At 51.6% G+C, this 18,519-nt stretch overlaps 1 protein-coding gene across 1 annotated transcript; it reads left to right on the plus strand.

Moving 5' to 3' along the window:
- Positions 1-479: 479 nt before the first annotated feature.
- On the plus strand, positions 480-16,684 carry Sh3bp4 (SH3 domain binding protein 4). The gene is made up of 4 exons (XM_036173488.1): positions 480-721; positions 6,093-8,446; positions 13,891-14,079; positions 14,774-16,684. Exons 1-4 carry the CDS (start codon positions 604-606, stop codon positions 14,996-14,998), a joined length of 2,886 nt encoding a protein of 961 aa, XP_036029381.1. The 5' UTR covers positions 480-603; the 3' UTR covers positions 14,999-16,684.
- The last annotated feature ends 1,835 nt before the right edge of the window (positions 16,685-18,519 follow it).

Genomic DNA, 18,519 nt, shown 5'->3' on the forward strand with positions numbered 1-18,519 from the left:
CCAGTGGAGACTATGGGTATGCACGGACAGGGATCAGCCCCCCAGGCCACCACGGAAAGGCCTGGAGAACAAACCGTGCCCCTGGCTCACTATTGCCTGTGCCAAGCCTCCCACAGTTGCCCTCCAACAGTGGTCTGTCCTCCACTCTGGACAGACAGAGGCTGTTTTCTTCCTGAGTCCTGGAAGTGGCCGTGTGCTCCACAGACCCAGGCTGTCCTCTTTGACTGCTTTGTATAGTCATCCAGGTGCTGGGACACATTTCACAGACCCCATTGTGCCCTAGGAAGAGCGTCTCTGCACGCTCGCTGGGCACAGAGTCCGGGCAGCATGCCGCTTCTGCCCCCAAGCCAGAGCAATGAATTGCTCCTCTCTTCACTGGAATGATCTGGAAGGAAGAGGATTCCCTCCTCCTGTAAGATTACCCTCAAAGCCATCCTCCACTTGCTCAGAGGAAATTATTTCTTCTCTCTGTTCAGGAAGAAGCACACTGCCAAGTTGACCCTCCCGTGCAACATGAATCTATGAGACAGCAGCTGCTGTCCCTGCTGGAATTGGGGGAGAAGATATGATTCCATAGGGCCTCATCCTCCCACGAGTTTCAACATGGCGGCCCAGCGCATCCGGGCGGCCAACTCCAGTGGCCTCCCTCGGTGCAAGTCAGAGGGGACTCTGATTGACCTGAGCGAGGGCTTCTCAGAGACAAGCTTTAATGATGTCAAAGGTAAGATCCTAGCCAATCCCTGGCTGAGGGGACAGTGGGATATTGATGTCTCCCTAACCCTGGAGCTTCTTGGGTGTACAGGCAGTGAGTTTTGAATTCGGCCCTCCAACTCTTACCATGCTATTGGTTCCTCCTCAAAACAATGTCATTTTGGATGTATAGGAAGAAGGTTGTGTGCACAACCATGCGGTTACTAATTTATAGGGGCAGGGATGCACAGCGGTGGGGGTACACATGGACGCAAGTTCATTTGGAGGCCACATGACACTCAGATGCCACCCACCTTGGTTTTTGAGACAGGGTATCTTCCTGAACGTGGAACTTACCAAGTGCACCAGGCTGGCTGGCTAGCTCACAGTATCAGGCTGTTGAGAAAACCTATCTTTCAGATACATACATAGATGCCAGGATGCCATTTGATTCCTGAAAAGCTACTCAGACCTTGCTGGACCATCTCTAGTCACTTGTGCCTTGGGATGCATCTGGTCAGCTGTATCGCTGTGGTCAGCCTTCTTATAGCATTGACAGTTCACTGCTAATGTCACACACACACACACACACACACACACGCACGCACGCACGCACGCACGCACGCACGTCCTTGGAGTTAAAAAGGACAGCTTACTCTGAAGCCACTCCTTGTCCCCCTCTCACGCTAGGCACTCAGAACTTTATCTCTGTTTGTTCCTTTCCCCTTGGCAAAGTCAGAACAAGTGATGCTGGACTGAAGCCACAGCCCCAGTGTCTTCAGCCTTTGGCTCAGTCACCTGCTCCCTGGTCCTGGCTTCTGCATGCAGTCCTGAGCTCCATTTCACGTGTTCTTTGAAAGAAAGGGAACGATCTGGAAGGTGTTATAGCAACAGAGTTAGTGGGTGTTGCTATAAATAAGGGAACATTTGTGTTTTTGCAGTCGGGTAATTGGCAGCATGTTCTTATTTCTAGCTTTGGGGTGGGGGAGGCTAGAAGAGGTGAGCAGAACCTGCCTGGTTTGTGGTCAAGACACAGACATGAGAGCTGAGGGCTTGAAAATAACAGTCATGACCCGAAAGCAACCAAGCTTGAAGAGTGTGCAGAGCCAGTGTGGTTCAGAGAGGGCGTCTGAGAATCCAAAGTCACACAGGGCTGAGGAGTCTTAGTCTGGTCTGCACAGATGATCCTGGGCCTCGATGCTGGACTACCCCAGCCGGCAGCATCACATTCGTTTTCTGACTGTGTGCATCAAAGGGCAAGTGGGTCTTGTCGCAACACCCACTGCAGACTCTTCTACTCTGATTCATGTCTTGCTTGTACAAAATCTTAGGCCAGGGGATAGAACATGTATTATTCAGAACTCTGAATTTGCAAACACCCGGGGAATACTTTTTGTTGTGTTATAACCAAGGTGGTTGTCAGTCTGGATAGTACTCCCCATGTCTCGTTAGGAGCGGATTCGATGAAGATTTGGTGAGGTAGATCTCTGTCTCCAACCCCTCTTGTTCCCTCCCTGTGCTTGGTGTCGGCAGTGGAGGAGATGATGGAGACTTGTCCCCATGAAGGGAGTTGATGACACACTCCACCATGGTGGTTCCCCAAGGGATGGAAGACTGCTGCCCCTTGGAGGAGCCAGATCCTCGAGTGAAATAGATTTTCACGTCTCCTCGAAGGAGGGTGCTCAGAATGTTAAGTAAAACCGTTCTTACCTTCAGCCAAGTAAACCTAAGATGATAATTTGTGTGGATGTGTTTCAGACTGTATATAAGCATCCTTCAGTGCATTGGCTTTTTTGAAAGCTGAAAATATTGCTGTAGGGGAATTAATTATTTGAAGGGAACACAACAGCAAATAACTTTGGAGGGATTCCGACAAGGTTTTAATGGCTGGCACACGCTATTTAATTTTCTCTTGTGTTTTGGTTTTGAGGGGCTTCTTTTTTTTGTTATTTGGTGTTTGTCTTTTATTTCTAGTGTAGGCATCGAGGAAGAAAATGTGTGTCCTGTGAGGACATGACTGGCCACAGATGTGGGGGAGAAGTGCTTCTGTGATTTCTAACCCTGCCCGGCTCACCTTCCCTTTCCCCACTTTTCCTCCAGAGCTTCTTGGGGTTCAGAACGAGTCCTCAGAAGCACAGTGTGACCTGCCCTTCTGTCTCTACCCCTTCTTGACACATCAAGGAAAGACTTCCTCCCAGATGGTCAGGGAAAGCTCTGAGCAGGCCGGAACGTCAGTAATTCCCACCTAAGCTCCCCAAGTCTCTGCTTATAGTCAGTGAGGGAATTAAGACACTTATTCCAGGGCTGGAGAGATGGCTCCGAGGTTAAGAGCACTGGCTGCTCTTCCAGAGGTCCTGAGTTCAATTCCCAGCAACCACATGGTGGCTCACAACCATTTGTAATGAGATCTGGCGCCCTCTTCTGTATACTAGATAAATAAATCTTTAAAAAAACAAAACAAAAAAAAAGACACTTATTCCAGAGCAGCCTTGTCCCACACCTCAGGGAGAGGGGAAATGGCCAGAAGTTAGGAAGAACAGGACCAGACACGCCTTACTGGGGCCTAGCCCTCTCTAGCTCTCCCGTGGCTCATACCCTTCTTATCCAGTGTCATCTCTCGGCGTGGCCACCCAGGGTTGTGCAGCTATTGTTTCCCTGGGGTGGGGGCTCTTCAGCCTGAAGGCTTTGTGTGGTTTTGCAACTTCATGTGGAATGGTGCACTCCCGTCCTGCTTGCCTGTGGCCTGCACCTAGTACACCTCCAGAGAGGAAGCTAGCCTGACCCTGCCGGGGGTCTTTATTCATTCCCATCTTCCAGTGGCAGGATTTGTGTGGTGGTTAATATTTTCAGCTTGACGGAATCAAGACTCAACCTAGGAGACAGATCCAGTCAAGGAGGCAGTTCCCAGACTGGGTTAATTGAGATGTGGAGACCCAACTTAGATGTGAGGAGCCTCGTCCCAGGGACTGGATAATGCAGGAGACAATGAAGAAGCCAGCTGAGCCCCAACATTCATCTCTCCCTGCTTCCTGGTGGCAGACCAGCCTCCTCACACTCTGCTAGCCCTGCGATCTCTGCCATGCTTCCCTCTAACTGTGAGAAGAACCCTACCCTCCCTCTGCTTAGGCGACTTCGCCAGAGGTTTAGTCACTGTTGTGATTTGGTGGCAGAAGGGCACAGGCCGGGGAATTGTGACGCGTCCGCCAGCACCGTGATTCAGCGGTTCTAGTCCTAACGTGTGACTGTCTGCTCATGAACATCCCCTGCCCACTTACTATGTGCCAGGTTCCTGCGGTACTTACCATACCTCTGAGGCATGAAGACTTCCATCCTTGCAGACGTGGCCTCTTTAACAAAGATTATCGAGCAGAATGCACACAGACTGATTACACGCATGCTATCATGACATGGGAACCTTTTGAAAGGAAGTGAAGACCCCAAATTCTAGGCTAAACTGGAATGTTTCTAGGCAGGTTTGATGATGCGTGAGGAGTCATAGGGAAAGGCAGCAGGAGAGAAGGTATGAGCTAAGTGTACCGAAGCCCAACTGCGTGAGTCCCCTGTCTCAGGCCACATTTGCCTCAGGCACAAGGAGGATGCCTCCTGGGACTCTACACCTGATGCTCTCCTTACATTCCTGACTTCAGACTGTACACCACCAGGCCTCACCACAGCCTACTAAGAAAGTTGCTTTTTCTCCATGATGAAAAATAGGGGGCCCCATGCTTACATGGCTCCAAAAGGCGATTCAGCGGAGGTCTGGCAAGCCAACAGCAGCGGGGCACTGCAGCAGGGCTTTGCATCCTTTTAAACGAGTGGGAGGGTGGGTTCCAGGGCCCGAGGAAGCCAAGAGCACCTCTGCCAGCTGTGAATGTAAGTGAAGCGATTCCTTGTCTGCTTCCCAAGCTTGGCCAACGAGACAGACTTTGATCTGTTGTGTCCCCTTTCAAAGAGAGAGGAACCTGGCAGGAAATGGTGTCCGTGCAGCCAGTGGGATAGATGATGACCCAATGGCCGTGGGCTTCATCCTGTATTGAGCAGCTGTCAGGTTGGTTTAGCTGGGAAGTTTTTAGTCCTTTTGCTTGTTCCTGCATACACTTGGTTTTAGAAAAAGTTCTTATTTGAGCTGGCAAGATGCTTCTGTGGATAAGAGAGCTCGTTCCTTAAGCCTGAGGACGTGAGATCAATTTCTGGGTCTCACAGTGGAAGGAGAGAACCTAGTCCTAAAAGTGACCGTCTGTTCTCCACATCCATGCCATGTGCGCCAGTGTGTATGTGTGTGTACACTCGTGCAAGCATGCACAGTTTAATTTAAAAGGAAAGAATGTTTATTTCTGTTTGCTACAGAGACCCGATGTCTGCAGACTCAGTAAGGCCATGGTGGAGGGCTTGCCCAGGGGATGTACCGTGTCTGCCTCCATCAGGAAGAGCATTCTCTCCCTTGACAATCGTCTCACGGGGGCTGGCTCATATGGGAGCTGAACACATCCACTATTTTTCCAAGCACACACTCTGCTTAGATGACTTCTTTTGTCTGTTCCAGGTGTTGTCTGTGGTACTCACGGGCATGGTGGGATGGGGAGAACCCTGATGTGTTTTTAAAGTGATGGCTTTTCAAGCTGTGTTCAAATAATTATTGGAGAGTAACACACTGCATGGCTAGACAAACCTCCGATTATCAAGGTGTGGGGGTTCTGTGCTTCAAATAATATTTAAAATGGTTCCACACACACACACACACACACACACACACACACACACCACTGTCAGCTGAAGAGGAGTGAGGAATGGCTGGATTTTGAAACTGAACTAGTCCTGGGTGTCAGAGACCTGCCCCTCCTCTTCTGTCTTCCATGCCAAAAGAGAACAAAGACTGATCTGTCGCTGGATCTGAGGGTTCCTCATTCCCGGTCATACATGCAGCATGCCACTGCCTAGCCCGTAGCATCCCCGGGCCACTGCCTACCCTGTCATTTTACATTTATCCTCCCTTTCATAATAGTGACAGTCCTGGACAGAAACTAGATTTAAAAAAATTATCAAAATGAGGTGTTCAGAATCAGGGACATGTCCACTTCCTATCATGTGATCTGCCTTTCTAGGGTGGTTTCGGGACATTCTTCTGGGTCCTTTGCCTCAGTTAGAAGGTTGAATTGGAAAGTGGTTGAGTGGCAGAGCACCTGAGCACTCCTGAGTCATTGCATGGGCTTCGTGGGGCTCACATGAATCTTTACCTGGATGGTTTCTCTTGTTTTCTGTCTGGGTTGGTGACTATATAATGGCACCATCCATTTCTAGCCCACCCCACCCCTCATCTACCTACTCTGCCCCCAATTTGGAAGTGTCTCCTGTGCCTGCAGGCCTGGCCTCACACACACTCTCTCTCTCTGTGTTTCGTGCAGTGCCTTCCCCCAGTGCCTTGCTAGTAGACAACCACACGCCTTTTGGAAACGCAAAGGAGGTGATTGCAATCAAAGACTATTACCCAAACAACTTCACCACCCTGAAGTTCTCCAAGGGCGACCGCCTCTACGTCCTGGACACGGCTGGCGGAGAGTGGTGGTACGCCCACAACACCACCGAGATGGGCTACATCCCTTCCTCCTACGTGCAGCCGCTCAACTACCGGAACTCGACCCTGAGTGACAGTGGCATGATCGATAATCTCCCAGACAGCCCTGAGGAAGTCGCCAAGGAGCTGGATCTGCTAGGGGGCTGGACAGATGACCAGAAAGAATCTGGCAGACCCTATAGTAACAACCCTTTCTGGAATGGAGTCCAAACGAACCCGTTTCTGAACGGGAACGCACAACCCAGCATGGATGAGCTGAACCCCAAGAGTACTGTGGATTTGCTCCTTTTTGATACGGGCACATCTTCCTTCACCGAATCCAGCTCGGCAACCACCAACAGCACCGGCAACATCTTTGACGAGCTCCCAGCCACTAATGGACTCCACATGGAGCAGCCGGTTAAGCGGGACAATCCCTTCTTCAGAAGTAAGCGTTCCTACAGCCTTTCAGAACTCTCCGTCCTACAAGCCAAATCGGATGCTCCCACGACATCCAGTTTCTTCACAGGCTTGAAGTCACCTGCCCCAGAACAGTTTCAAAGCCGAGAAGATTTCCGAACCGCCTGGCTGAATCACCGGAAGCTGGCCCGGTCCTGTCATGACTTGGACCTGCTCGGCCAAAGCCCAGGTTGGGGCCAGACCCAAGCAGTGGAAACAAATATCGTGTGCAAGCTGGATAGTTCCGGGGGCTCCGTGCAGCTCCCCGACACCAACATCAGCATCCACGTGCCCGAGGGCCATGTAGCCCCTGGGGAGACACAGCAGATCTCCATGAAGGCCCTGCTGGACCCCCCACTGGAGCTCAACAGTGATAGATCCAGCAGCATCAGCCCCGTGGTAGAGGTGAAGCTGAGCAACCTGGAGGTGAGTACCTTCATCATCCTGGAAATGAAGGTCTCCGCCGAGGTGAAGGGCGACATCTTCAGCAAAAGTACAGTGGTCCTGCAGTGCCTCAGAAGTGACTCAAAGGAGGGGCCTTATGTCCCCATCCCCCTGGCCTTCAGCTACGGGGACACGATACAGGTACAGCTGGACAACCTAGAGCCCTGCATGTACCTTGCTATTGTTGCCCAGGGCCCCAACATCCTCTACCCTTCCACCGTGTGGGATTTCATCAATAAGAGGGTCACTGTGGGGCTCTATGGTCCCAAACACATCCATCCATCCTTCAAGACAGTGGTGACCATTTTTGGACATGATTGTGCCCCCAAGACCCTCCTGGTCAGCGAGGTTACTCGGCAGGCTCCCGGTCCTGCCCCAGTGGCCCTACAACTGTGGGGCAGGCACCAGTTCGTCTTGTCCAGACCCCAGGATCTCAAAGTGTGTATGTTCTCTAACATGACCAACTATGAGGTCAAGGCCAGCGAGCAGGCCAAAGTGGTGAGAGGCTTCCAGATGAAACTCGGTAAGGTTAGCCGTCTGATCTACTCTGTCATCTCCCAGAACCCCAATGAGCTGTCCGACTTCACACTGAGGGTACAGGTCAAGGACGATCAAGACACCATCCTCACCCAGTTTTGTGTCCAGACACCGCAGCCACCCCCCAAAAGCGCCATTAAGCCCTCTGGGCAGAGGAGGTTCCTTAAGAAGAACGAGGTCGGGAAGATCATCTTGTCCCCATTTGTGGTCACCACCAAGTACCCGACATTTCAGGACCGCCCTGTGTCTAGTCTCAAGTTCGGCAAGCTCCTGAAGACTGTGGTGCGACAGAACAAGAGCCATTACCTGCTGGAGTACAAGAAGGGGGATGCAGTGGCCCTGCTCAGTGAGGAACGCATCCGCCTCAAGGGGCAGCTGTGGACCAAGGAGTGGTACATTGGCTACTATCAGGGCAAGGTGGGCCTGGTGCATACCAAGAATGTGCTGGTCGTGGGCAAGGCCCGGCCCAGCATGTTCGCGGGGCCTGAGCTGAGCACATCAGTGCTGTTGGAGCAGATCCTCCGGCCCTGCAAGTTCCTCACCTACATCTATGCTTCCGTGCGGACTTTGCTTATGGAGAACATCAGCAGCTGGCGGGCCTTTGCTGATGCCCTGGGTTATGGGAACCTGCCGCTCACCTTCTTCTGCCGGGCAGAGCTGGACAGCGAGGCAGAGCGGGTGGCGTCTGTTCTGGAAAAGCTGAAGGAAGACTGTAACAACCCAGACAACAAGGACCGGAAGTCCTTCCAGAAGGAGCTGGTGATGGTGAGTGCTCGGCAGGTGCCCATGCCTGGGGGTGAGCTTCCTGAGGCAGACAAGCATGGGTCGTATCGGGCCAGCACACAGGGGGACAGTGTTGGAAGTGCAGCTGTCCAGTACTTAAGGACCACCCCCCCCCACGGAAGGTGTCTCTCCCCTCATCTCCATTTATGAGCCTCTCTGTGGTCTTGGGTGGACCTGTGTTCGCTGATTAGTTTTGTCAACTTGACACCAACTAGAGTCCCCAGGAAGAGGGAGCCTCAATTGAGAAATCGCCTCCATCAGGTTGGCTGAAGAGCAAGTCTAGGGGGGCATTTCCTTAATTAATGATTGATGTGGGCGGGCCTAGCCCACTGTGGGGAACCCTCCTCCTGTCCGTTTGTCCTGAGTTGTATAAGAAAGCCAACTGAGCAAGCCCATAAGCAGCGCTCCTCTGTGCTCCCCAACTCTGTGGTTCCCAACTCCTGCTTGAATTCCTGCCCTGACTTACTTCAGTGATGACTGTGATCAGGATGTATAAGCCAAATAAACCCTTTCTCCCTCCCCCTTCACCCACTCCCCTACCCCCGAGGGAGGGGAGCATTGCTTTCGGTCATGATGTTTATCACAGCAACAGAAAGCAAACCAGACACTGAGGGAAGAAGGCAATAGGGCTGTGATCCAGAAGCCTCTGCTTGCATCTTTGGAGGGTACCCGTGTGTCATTGGGTCTGCAGCAAGCTCTGGGACTTAGTGGCAAAAGCCTCAGCCCCAAAGCCTGGTCTTGCTTTGATGTAAGTTCTTGCTCTGTGTTACCTGGCGCCTCTGACATCTGTCTCTACTGCAATACCTGCTCCCTGCCTGGGTTCATTCTAGTCCGGGGACGGGGGACAACAGGCTCTTGGTCAGTATAAACCGAATAGGCATTCTAAGCAATGCTTGGGGAAGAGAAGTTCCATATTGGTTCTGAGGCACACTGACCACAGGCCAGCTAGGAACATTTTTCAAGGCCTTCTGGTTCTTCCAGCAACCTGGGCTTTGGAGGATGAGGCAATGGAACATCCCCATGGTTTCCCTCAGGCAACCCACCCCAGTTGTGTGGTTCTGGTGATCACTGTTGCCAACAGAAGCCCTTGGTGACCTCTTCCTGACCCTTCCTGCTCTTTGGCTCCTACTCCACATCCCATCCCCACCTGCCCCCTCTGTATGACATGCCAGACATCTCTCTGAGGAACAGCAAGGAATGAGACCCTTTGAATGTGGCCCGTGGTAACATGCTGTGACACAGTATGGGACCAAAGGCCTGAGACTCCCCCAGAAAGGGAGATGGCAGTGTGAATTATGAGGGCCCTTGACAGTTAGGCCCCAGTAAGCCTTGATGGCTGTTTCACTGGGAAAGAAGCCAGAAGTGAACGGGACATGGACTCTGCATGTAGGTCACGCACAGGGGTCAAACAGGTCTCTCCCCTCAGCTTTCGCCATGTGAAACAGATCTCCTGAAGGTCATGGAGAGCCCCCTTGCCTTGGCCTCCCTGGCTGACTGGAGCTCCCCAGGGCAGGAGCATGTGTTTCCTGGGAGCCCTCTGTCAGCATCCTTCATTGACTGCAGAATCAGGTGCTTCTGTGGAACGTAAACCACGTGGTTGTCCCTTCCATGGACTGTCCGTCCTGCTGCGAAGGACACTTACCTGGAGTAGGCCCAGCTCCTTCCTTTGTGGGCAAACATCATGGCCATTTCCTATTTGCTAGTCAAGGTCAGATTCTTATTCAGCGTGGCAAGTTTGGAGAGGAGTTTTGTTTCTTTGGTCCATGGGAGGAGTCAGGAGGGTCCTGTGTACCTCTGGGTCTCCTCTGCCTTCCTACCTAGAGGAGATGCATTTGGGCCTTGGCTGAGAGTTGGCCCTGGGACAAAGGCAGTTTTGTAATAAAAAGAAAACAGGTTCCTCCGAGTTCTGTTCTCCCCAGCTATCTCGAGCATTGCCTCTTGAATAGCTGAATTTTAATGGCTGGCCAAACTTCAAAAACCCACGGTTGGCTAACCCCAGCATCGGCAACCTGCTTCGTTTTCATGGATTCATGACCGAGGGTCAGTGGGGTTTCTTCTAGCCTTGGCCCCACCTTTCCCCTGCCTCACCTAGCAAGGCACAAATAGACCAGCATCCCCTTCTGTTTGTAAGCTGCCTTTGCATCATCGACATCACTGCGCTGGCAACTCTAACTAGAGGAAGTGGGAAGGTTTGAGGTGGCCACTGTGCAGATTGGCCTGGGGAGAAAGAGTCATAGGCAGAACCCCATGGAACCAGCTCTTTAGGGACTGTGATGGGTTTAATCCAGTAATATGCTTTTTAGTTTAAGTCAATACACTTTTTCAAAAAGGATTTGAGCCGGGCAGTGATGGCGCACACCTTTAATCCCAGCACTCAGGAGGTCGAGGCAGGTGAATCTCTGTGAGTTTGAGGCCAGCCTGGTCTACAGAGTGAGTTCCAGGACAGGTTCCAAAGCTACACAGAGAAACTATGTTTCAGGGAAAAAGGAAGGAAGGAAGGAAGGAAGGAAGGAAGGAAGGAAGGAAGGAAGGAAGGAAGGAAGGAAGGAAGGAAGGAAGGAAGGAAGGAAGGAGAAAGAAAAAAGAAAAAGGTTTTTTTAGTTTTGTGTGTGTGTGTGTGTGTGTGTGTGTGTGTTCACACACATGCCCTGGTACCCTTGGAGGCCAAAGGAGGGCTTCAGTTCCATCGGAGATGGAGTGACAGGCGTGTGTGAGCTACCTGATATGGGTGCTGGGATCTGAACTCCGCTCTTTGTGACAGCGCAATGCTCTCAGCTACTGAGCCATCATCTCTGTAGTCCCAGACAGCATGCCATTGGTGTAAGACGCTGTTTCCCATTTTGAGGACACCACCCTGCATGGGCCCAGTGGTCTCTGTTCCTGTGGGGAGGGAGGAGTCATTGGCTGAAAATGAAAGAGCAAAAGAGATTTTTAGAAACAACCATGGTAGACTCACTGAACCGCTGGGAAGTTTGTGAAAATCCCGCCCCTGAGGGTGGGGTCAGCAGTCTCTTCCGGTACTGGAGCCACCACAAAAACCAAGCCTCCAATTGTCCATTCGGTCGCAGCATGGGACCTACAGAATGTGGACTACAGTGGGCCCTTTGGAGGAGTTTGTGTGCGAAAGAAGGGAGTGGGTTTGTAGGGTGCAAGCCAGGAAGGCAGTTGTCTCTAGGAGGGGAGTGGATTGAGGTGTCCCAAGACTCCATGGTGGGCGGCCAGCAAGAAGACAGAAGAGTCTAGACTGGAAGGGTGGCAAAAGGGGCTCAGAATGGATCAGGAGAAAACCCACCAGAGAGAGAGCTGCTGGCTGTGTGGCTAACTGGGTGAAGAGGGTAACCCATGAGCCATGCCCCTTGGGTTGCATAGGAGAGCTTTTCCATCCAGACTTGAGCCTCTCAGGAACAAACCCAATGGCAAAAACCCAAATACTCGCTTACTGTATTTTCCTAAGAGCTTGTAAAAACAGGCTAGCAGCCACACAGCCTGTGGCTGCCTGCTACTGTAAATAGAGACACAGCCATGTCCCTTCACCTCCTGATTGTCTACAGTGCTGTGATGGTTAATTTTAAAGTCAGCTTACCATAAAATTACCTATAAAGAAAACTTCAACTGAAGAATTGTTTAGATCGGGTTGGCCTGATCATGTCTGCAGGGGACTGTCTTGATGATAATATAGGAAGACCCAGCCCATGTGGGTGGTGCCATTCTCTAGGCACGGGACCCCGAACTGTGTAAAACGGTAGAAAGCAGCAAGCAGACAGGATGGGCACATCTGTTTCCCTCTGCTGTATGACGTCACTCGCCGGCCGAGCTCCTCCCTTGACTTCCAACTCAGTGATGGACTGTATGTAACCTGGAGTTGTAAGCCCCCTTTCCTCCCATGTTGCTTCTGCTCGGGGTGTTTATCACAGCAAAGAAAGTAAAAGTAGAAGAGCTGCCTTTAGGCAGTGTCTTTCTCCCCCTCGCACCCCCCCCCCGAACCCCCCCCCCCCCCCCCCCGAAGTTGGGACCGAAACCATGTACCCTACAAGCCACAATTTAAATCTGTCCCTTCGCTTGCATTAGTAGCATTCTATCTGAAATCTGGATTGTGTTTTATTTCCTTCAGTATTTCCCAGTGTGTCTGTGTATACCTGAGTAAGCAATTTATATAAGGGTTAGGAATCCCCAGAGCTGGAATCCTCGGGTGTACTTCCCGTTGCCAGAACTTCCATGTATCCAAAGTTCACCCCTTTGGAGAAGGCGCTCAAACACACTGTGTGGTATGAGCAGCTGGGTAACAGACAGCCAGTGCTGGGCTCAGTAGAAGGGGTGTGAGGAAAGCTGAGTGGACACGCACACTCCCAGAAATGGACCCTCAGCTGCCCTGGACCTGGCCATGTGCTCTCCTGGTCAGCAGTGGCCCATCAGAGGCCAGAGAGTGGCCTGAATGTGCCAGGACCTTTGTCGTCTATGCCTGGAGCACCTGGGGAGAGAACGGATTAGCTGACCCCTGCCAAGAGTGACTTGAATCCAGAGCAGGTGATTTTGACTCACGCTGTTACCTAGAACACCAGGCCACCTCAGAGCCAGGCAGCCAAGTGCACAGACACCAGGGTTTGTTTGATATGACTGAGTGACTTGCTGTTCAGCCCTGTGCTCATTCACATTCTCATCCAGGACAACACATAGAGCTGAGGGGACCCTTCCTGCCTCAGTGTATCCCTAAGCTCACAGCACATCAAACAAAGCTTAAACCTGACACCCGCTCCCACACACGTTACTACATACATGATCATGCCTTTTTTTCTGCGACATAAACACATATTTAGTTTTCTTAAAAACTAAAGTTTCTTTCCAGATATCAAAAATCCAAATTACAACCAACCACTTTGTGAAATATGTTAAGTAGTTGAAATGACAGCAGTATGGGAAGAGCCTCCAGAAGCTGGGGCTGCCTCTGCCTCTGTCATCTCTGGCTGAGGGGCTCTGGACTGAGCTGCTCCATGTCTCCCAGTGTGTGTTGCTATCTGCACAACAGATGTGCTTGGCCAGCTTGAGCCAGGCCTCCCCACAGCTGAGAGCACCACTCACCTTCCCTGTGGAGAGAATACCAATCCAGCCCTGCAAGTGAGTACCTCTTGTAAGGACATCAGCCATGGTGGCCTGTCATGGCCTTACTTGTCTTAGTACACCTGAAAAGGCCTCTTTCCAAGCTAGGTCACTCTCTGGGGTCCTGAGCATGAGTTTTAGAGATGGTGCCAACCCATACACCCTGTCAGCCATCTCTTTCCTCTTGTACATGGATGGTACTAGTGTGCTAGGTAAGGGCCCTGGACATTGCATAGGCCCTGAACTCATGGGGTGAAGAGCATCACCTGCAGGTTGACCTCCCCCCAAAGCCAAGCCTACCCTGGCCTCACACTGCTTCTTCATCTTCCCAGGCTTTGCTGAAAATGGACTGTCAGGGCCTGGTGGTCAGACTCATCCAGGACTTTGTGCTCCTGACCACCGCTGTTGAGGTGGCCCAGCGCTGGAGGGAACTGGCTGAGAAACTGGCCAAGGTCTCCAAGCAACAGATGGACGCATATGAGTCTCCCCACCGAGACAGGAATGGGGTGGTGGACAGTGAGGTGAGTGGGGCTCCAACCCCTTGGTTACTTACTTTGTCCCTCAGTTCCTGGGACCCTTGGGGTACAGTAATAAACGACGAGCTTTCTAACACTCTAGGAGGGTAAGGATCCTGCCTTGAGAACCCACGGTAGTAGTCACCAGGGTGCTCTGCCACAAGCTGGGAAGGGTGGGCTGCCCTCCTTTGCTAACTTGACGTTTAAATTGCCTCTTGTAAGGTCAACAAATATATCAACAGAACTGGGGGTGGGGTGGGGTGAGCGGGGATGGAAGGGGGGGGCTCCCTGTATTGGCTGAACGTCCGCTGTGTTACCTAACTTAGGCCAAGGTGGGTATGGTGGAGTCCTGCCCAAAGACTGGCTGCCTGTTTGTGGAGGGTGACTGTGGTGTGTCCCTGGAAGCTGATTCAGACTCACAAGACAGGGAAGTCTCGAGCCTGAAGGTGTTCTTTCTTTGCATGATCTGTTTCTAATACACGGCACGGGTGAAAGCAGGCACTATAAGGAAGGAGAGGTTCTGTTCTTCGGTGGCTCAGAATCACGAGGGTGCTACCATTTCCCCACTGTAGGCTGACCAGCACAGCTGCTCCACCTGCTGCTGTGACTGTAACGTGAGTGTCACAGGAGTGACTGACGGACAGACAGAGCTCGCTGTCCTCTGACCTTGCTTTCTCTTTTTGGTAACTCCATCACCCAGGCCATGTGGAAACCCGCCTATGACTTCTTACTCACCTGGAGCCACCAGATTGGGGACAGCTACCGAGATGTCATCCAGGAGCTGCACATAGGCCTGGACAAGATGAAGAACCCCATCACCAGGCGCTGGAAGCACCTCACGGGGACCCTGATCCTGGTGAACTCGCTGGACATCCTGCGGGCTGCAGCCTTCAGCCCCGCGGACCATGATGACTTTGTGATCTGAGTGGGGGGCCCCTGCCTGACGCCTCGCCAGAGCTGGACCCCCCCATCATCTGTCCACAGTGGGGGCCGAGCCAGCGCCGGGTGGTGCAGGGGGCTGGCTGCTCAGGTAGAGGCCCATCTGCCAGCCACACCCAAGAGGGACCAAGGACCTTGGACTCTCTGCCCGTCCCCTCGATCCAGGGGCAGGCCCCAGGGGCTTTCTACTTCTGGTTGTTGCCAATCATGTTGCTTTCTATTTGTTGAAATGTATGTTTAAATTTAAAATCTCTTTTTTAACAAAAGACTAGAGAGGACATAAGAAAGGTGGTATCTAATTTTTTAATGGACTGTAAAAGTTATTTAAAAAAAAAATCTCCTTAGTAAAGGCAAATGCTGTTGAGGTTTTTATGTTCTTTGAAGGCCTTTTTAAATTATGTTCCAGGTGTATATAGATATTTAAAGGCCACAGGTGTTTGTGAGTCCCAGGCATACTTTGCATTTCGACACTCAGAGTGGAAAGCACTTTGCTCGGTGTGGACACTTTCCACACATCGCCTGTGAAAAGGCAAGTCCGTGGGCCTGGTGGCTTTCAGTAGGTGGACCCTGGGGGTACCCGCAGCCCTACCCTTCCTTTCTCCTCCTTCCCGGCTGTCCAGATTGGCCAGCCACAGGATCTGTTGCTCTGTGTGCTTTGGTGAGTAGCAAAGCCCCCATGTGGCAGCTCAGTGCCATTGAGATTCTGCCAACAAATAAGAAATCAGCTGGAGTTGGGGGTCCCTGTCACCCCTGGGTGTATGCGGTCACCATTCAGAAGGACAATGCTCCCTTGAGAATAAGGTGGTCCCTGCCACTCCGGGCATGAATGCCGTCTCCCTCAGGGTGGTTCTGCCTCGGTGGGAGGTGGGAGGAAAGCCGCACCACCCAGCCAGAGCCTGGTGGCCCATGACTCTTCCTGTGTCCATCACGGTCACCTTTCAGGCGATGTCACATGCTGGCGTGCAGAAGTGCCGTCTGCCGTTGCCAAACTCCACACTTCATCTCTCACGTTTAACCTTCTCCTCCTGGTGCGCTTCATCTCCTTAGGAATGGGACTAACTGGTTATCTCACAGCATAAATATTAGCACGGGGAATATTTCCCTAAGTGAAAGGTGGGAGTTTCCAGAGGACTGTATTCAGCTTCAGGGTGGTGGGTCACACAGTAGCGGTGGCCTTTGGGGAGGAAACAGGAAGTAGAACTCATGCCAGAAAGATCAGCGGTTAAGTGAGCCCAGCAATGGGCGGGACTCAGGCTGTAGGTCTCCAGGGGCAGTTCCAGACCCTGGGGCTGCCCTCCATCTGCTTTCCTGGCCCAGTTAATGACTTCGTTTGTGACCAGTGTACAGCCCCACATTGAGCTGAAATGTCCCCTAGCTTCCGACTCAGACACTTCAGACCAACAGACTTAAAAGTAAACAGTAGGTATTAATGCCACAAGAACCAAGTCACACGAATCCCCCATCAGCACTGACACGCCCATCATTCCGCACCTTCATTTTACCCAGAGAACATCTCTTTACTTTTTTCCCCAAAGAAGAAACAAAACCAGTTGCACCTTAAACCACGGATATTTTTTCCTCAGGGGCTTTGAATACTTTCCTATGCAACAAGTCTTGTAGCACACAATGAAATTCTACAAAAGTTGTAGTAAATTTTATTTGGATATTTTAACTGGTTAGTGTGTGTGTATGTGTCTTTCTGTGCCTAGCCAGACTTTAACCGAAACCCAGCATAAAGATCAGTCAGTGGCTAGGTTCCTGTCAGTCACCCTGAATGACGGTGTGGCAGTTGGTGTAGGGATTTTTTTTTCTCTTGTTGTTAATTTAATTGCTCTTGAGTGGATAGATCATTCATTACAACCAAATGAGGGTCAGTGTCACCCAGGGCACCCAAAGAAAGCAGGCAGATGTCCATATCTCTTTTTGTTCCCGGTCTCTACCACCTGGAACTGCTACCACCATCCCCCAGCATTGGAGTTCAAGACCCAACAGTTTCTGAGTGTGCTGGGCATTTTCCTGGGCCTCCTGATGGCAGCAAGCAGTGGCCTCCTCTGGGTGTACCCTTCCTGTTGTCGGGGGCTGGGGGGGGGGAAATAGAGGAAGAAGTGTCGTCACTGCCCGGGGGACCAACCCCATTGGAGGAGGTGGGGAGGAGCCTGGCCCATGGGGGGCCTGCTCTAGAGAGTGTAATCAATCCACAGGCTGAATAGGAGCCAGCTGGACCAAAGACAGGCCAGACCTGGGTACAGTGTCTATAGCATTGACACCTGAGCAGCACAGACAGGGTGGGAGGCCTAGTCTGCACAGCCTGGGCTTGTCAAATGGGCCAGAGTCCCCTGTGAGTTTGGCCCCCTCCACCTCTACACCAGTGTTCATTCTGGTTACTCTATCTTGGATCTTGAGTGTCCCCCTGAGGCCTTGGAGTTTAAGGCTTAGTCTCCAGCTGGGCACTATTGGGGGTGGGACCTTTAAGAGGTAGGGAGGCTAGGTTACTGGGAGTGTGCCCTGGATGCGAGTCGGGGAACAGACTCTTCCTCTTGCTTTTGTACTTGGCCATGAGGTGAATGGCCTCCTTTGCCACGCATTCCCCTAGTGTAGACGTACGCTTCCACAGGCTCCATAGCGGCAAGATCAGTTGGTCATGGACATCAACGCCTAATTCATGAGCTCAGAGAACCCTGTTCTTATTTTAGGATGATTTGCTGACTACTCACTTATTTTGTAGTTGAAGACATATGGCCCCATAACTCACCCGTTACATGTGGCTAGTAGGAAAATGGATTTTTCTCCTAGTGCTAAGCAAGGGAATTACCAGGGCCTTTATTATGCCAGGCAAGTGCTGTGGTACAGAACCATGCCCCTGCCCTGCCTAAGCCCAGAAGCAGCCGTAACCATCATCTGAACTTGAAAAGTGCATTCTCTCGCCCTTATGGAGGCCAGAAGTATAAAATGAAGGTATCAAATGACCTAACTAGTCCATTCGCTCATTAGCAGGACACCAATCGCTGGATTTAGGTCCCACAATAATCTAATGTGGTTTCATCTATACTAACTTTGATTCAGCTAACTCCCAGGTTCAACTCAGTTCAGCTTTGGACACCCAAACCACCCAGCATGCTGTCTCCCTCCTTCCAAGCTGCTTGGTGAAAAACAGTGTTTTAGTTCAGCTGTTGACACACAGTTTGGAAACTGGTGCCCTCTGGGACCAAATACTAAGAGGAGAAGATGTAAAAAACAGTCATCAGGCATGATGGCACACACCTTTAATTACAGCACCTGGGAGGCAGAGGCAGGCGAATCTCTGAGTTCAAGGCCAGCCTAGTCTACATGGTAAGACCCTGTCTCAAACGAAACAACAACAAAGCCAAGTGTGGGGTGGGGGTTGCTGGAGAGATCCTCAGTTCCTAAGTGTGTACTGCTCTTGCAGATCAGAGTTCACTTCCCAGCACCCAAATTGGGCTGCTCACAACTGCTACCTGCTCTAGGGAATCTAACACTTGTGGCCTC

Source organism: Onychomys torridus, chromosome 23 (assembly GCF_903995425.1).
Source record: "Onychomys torridus chromosome 23, mOncTor1.1, whole genome shotgun sequence".
Taxonomy (NCBI): Eukaryota; Metazoa; Chordata; class Mammalia; order Rodentia; family Cricetidae; genus Onychomys; species Onychomys torridus.

Coding starts and splice junctions, on each gene's coding strand:
- Sh3bp4 (XM_036173488.1), top strand. CDS start 604: ATGGCGGCCCAGCGCATCCGGGCGGCCAACTCCAGTGGCCTCCCTCGG. Junction 8,447..13,890: donor TCCAGAAGGAGCTGGTGATG/GTGAGTGCTCGG, acceptor TCATCTTCCCAG/GCTTTGCTGAAAATGGACTG. Junction 14,080..14,773: donor ATGGGGTGGTGGACAGTGAG/GTGAGTGGGGCT, acceptor TCCATCACCCAG/GCCATGTGGAAACCCGCCTA.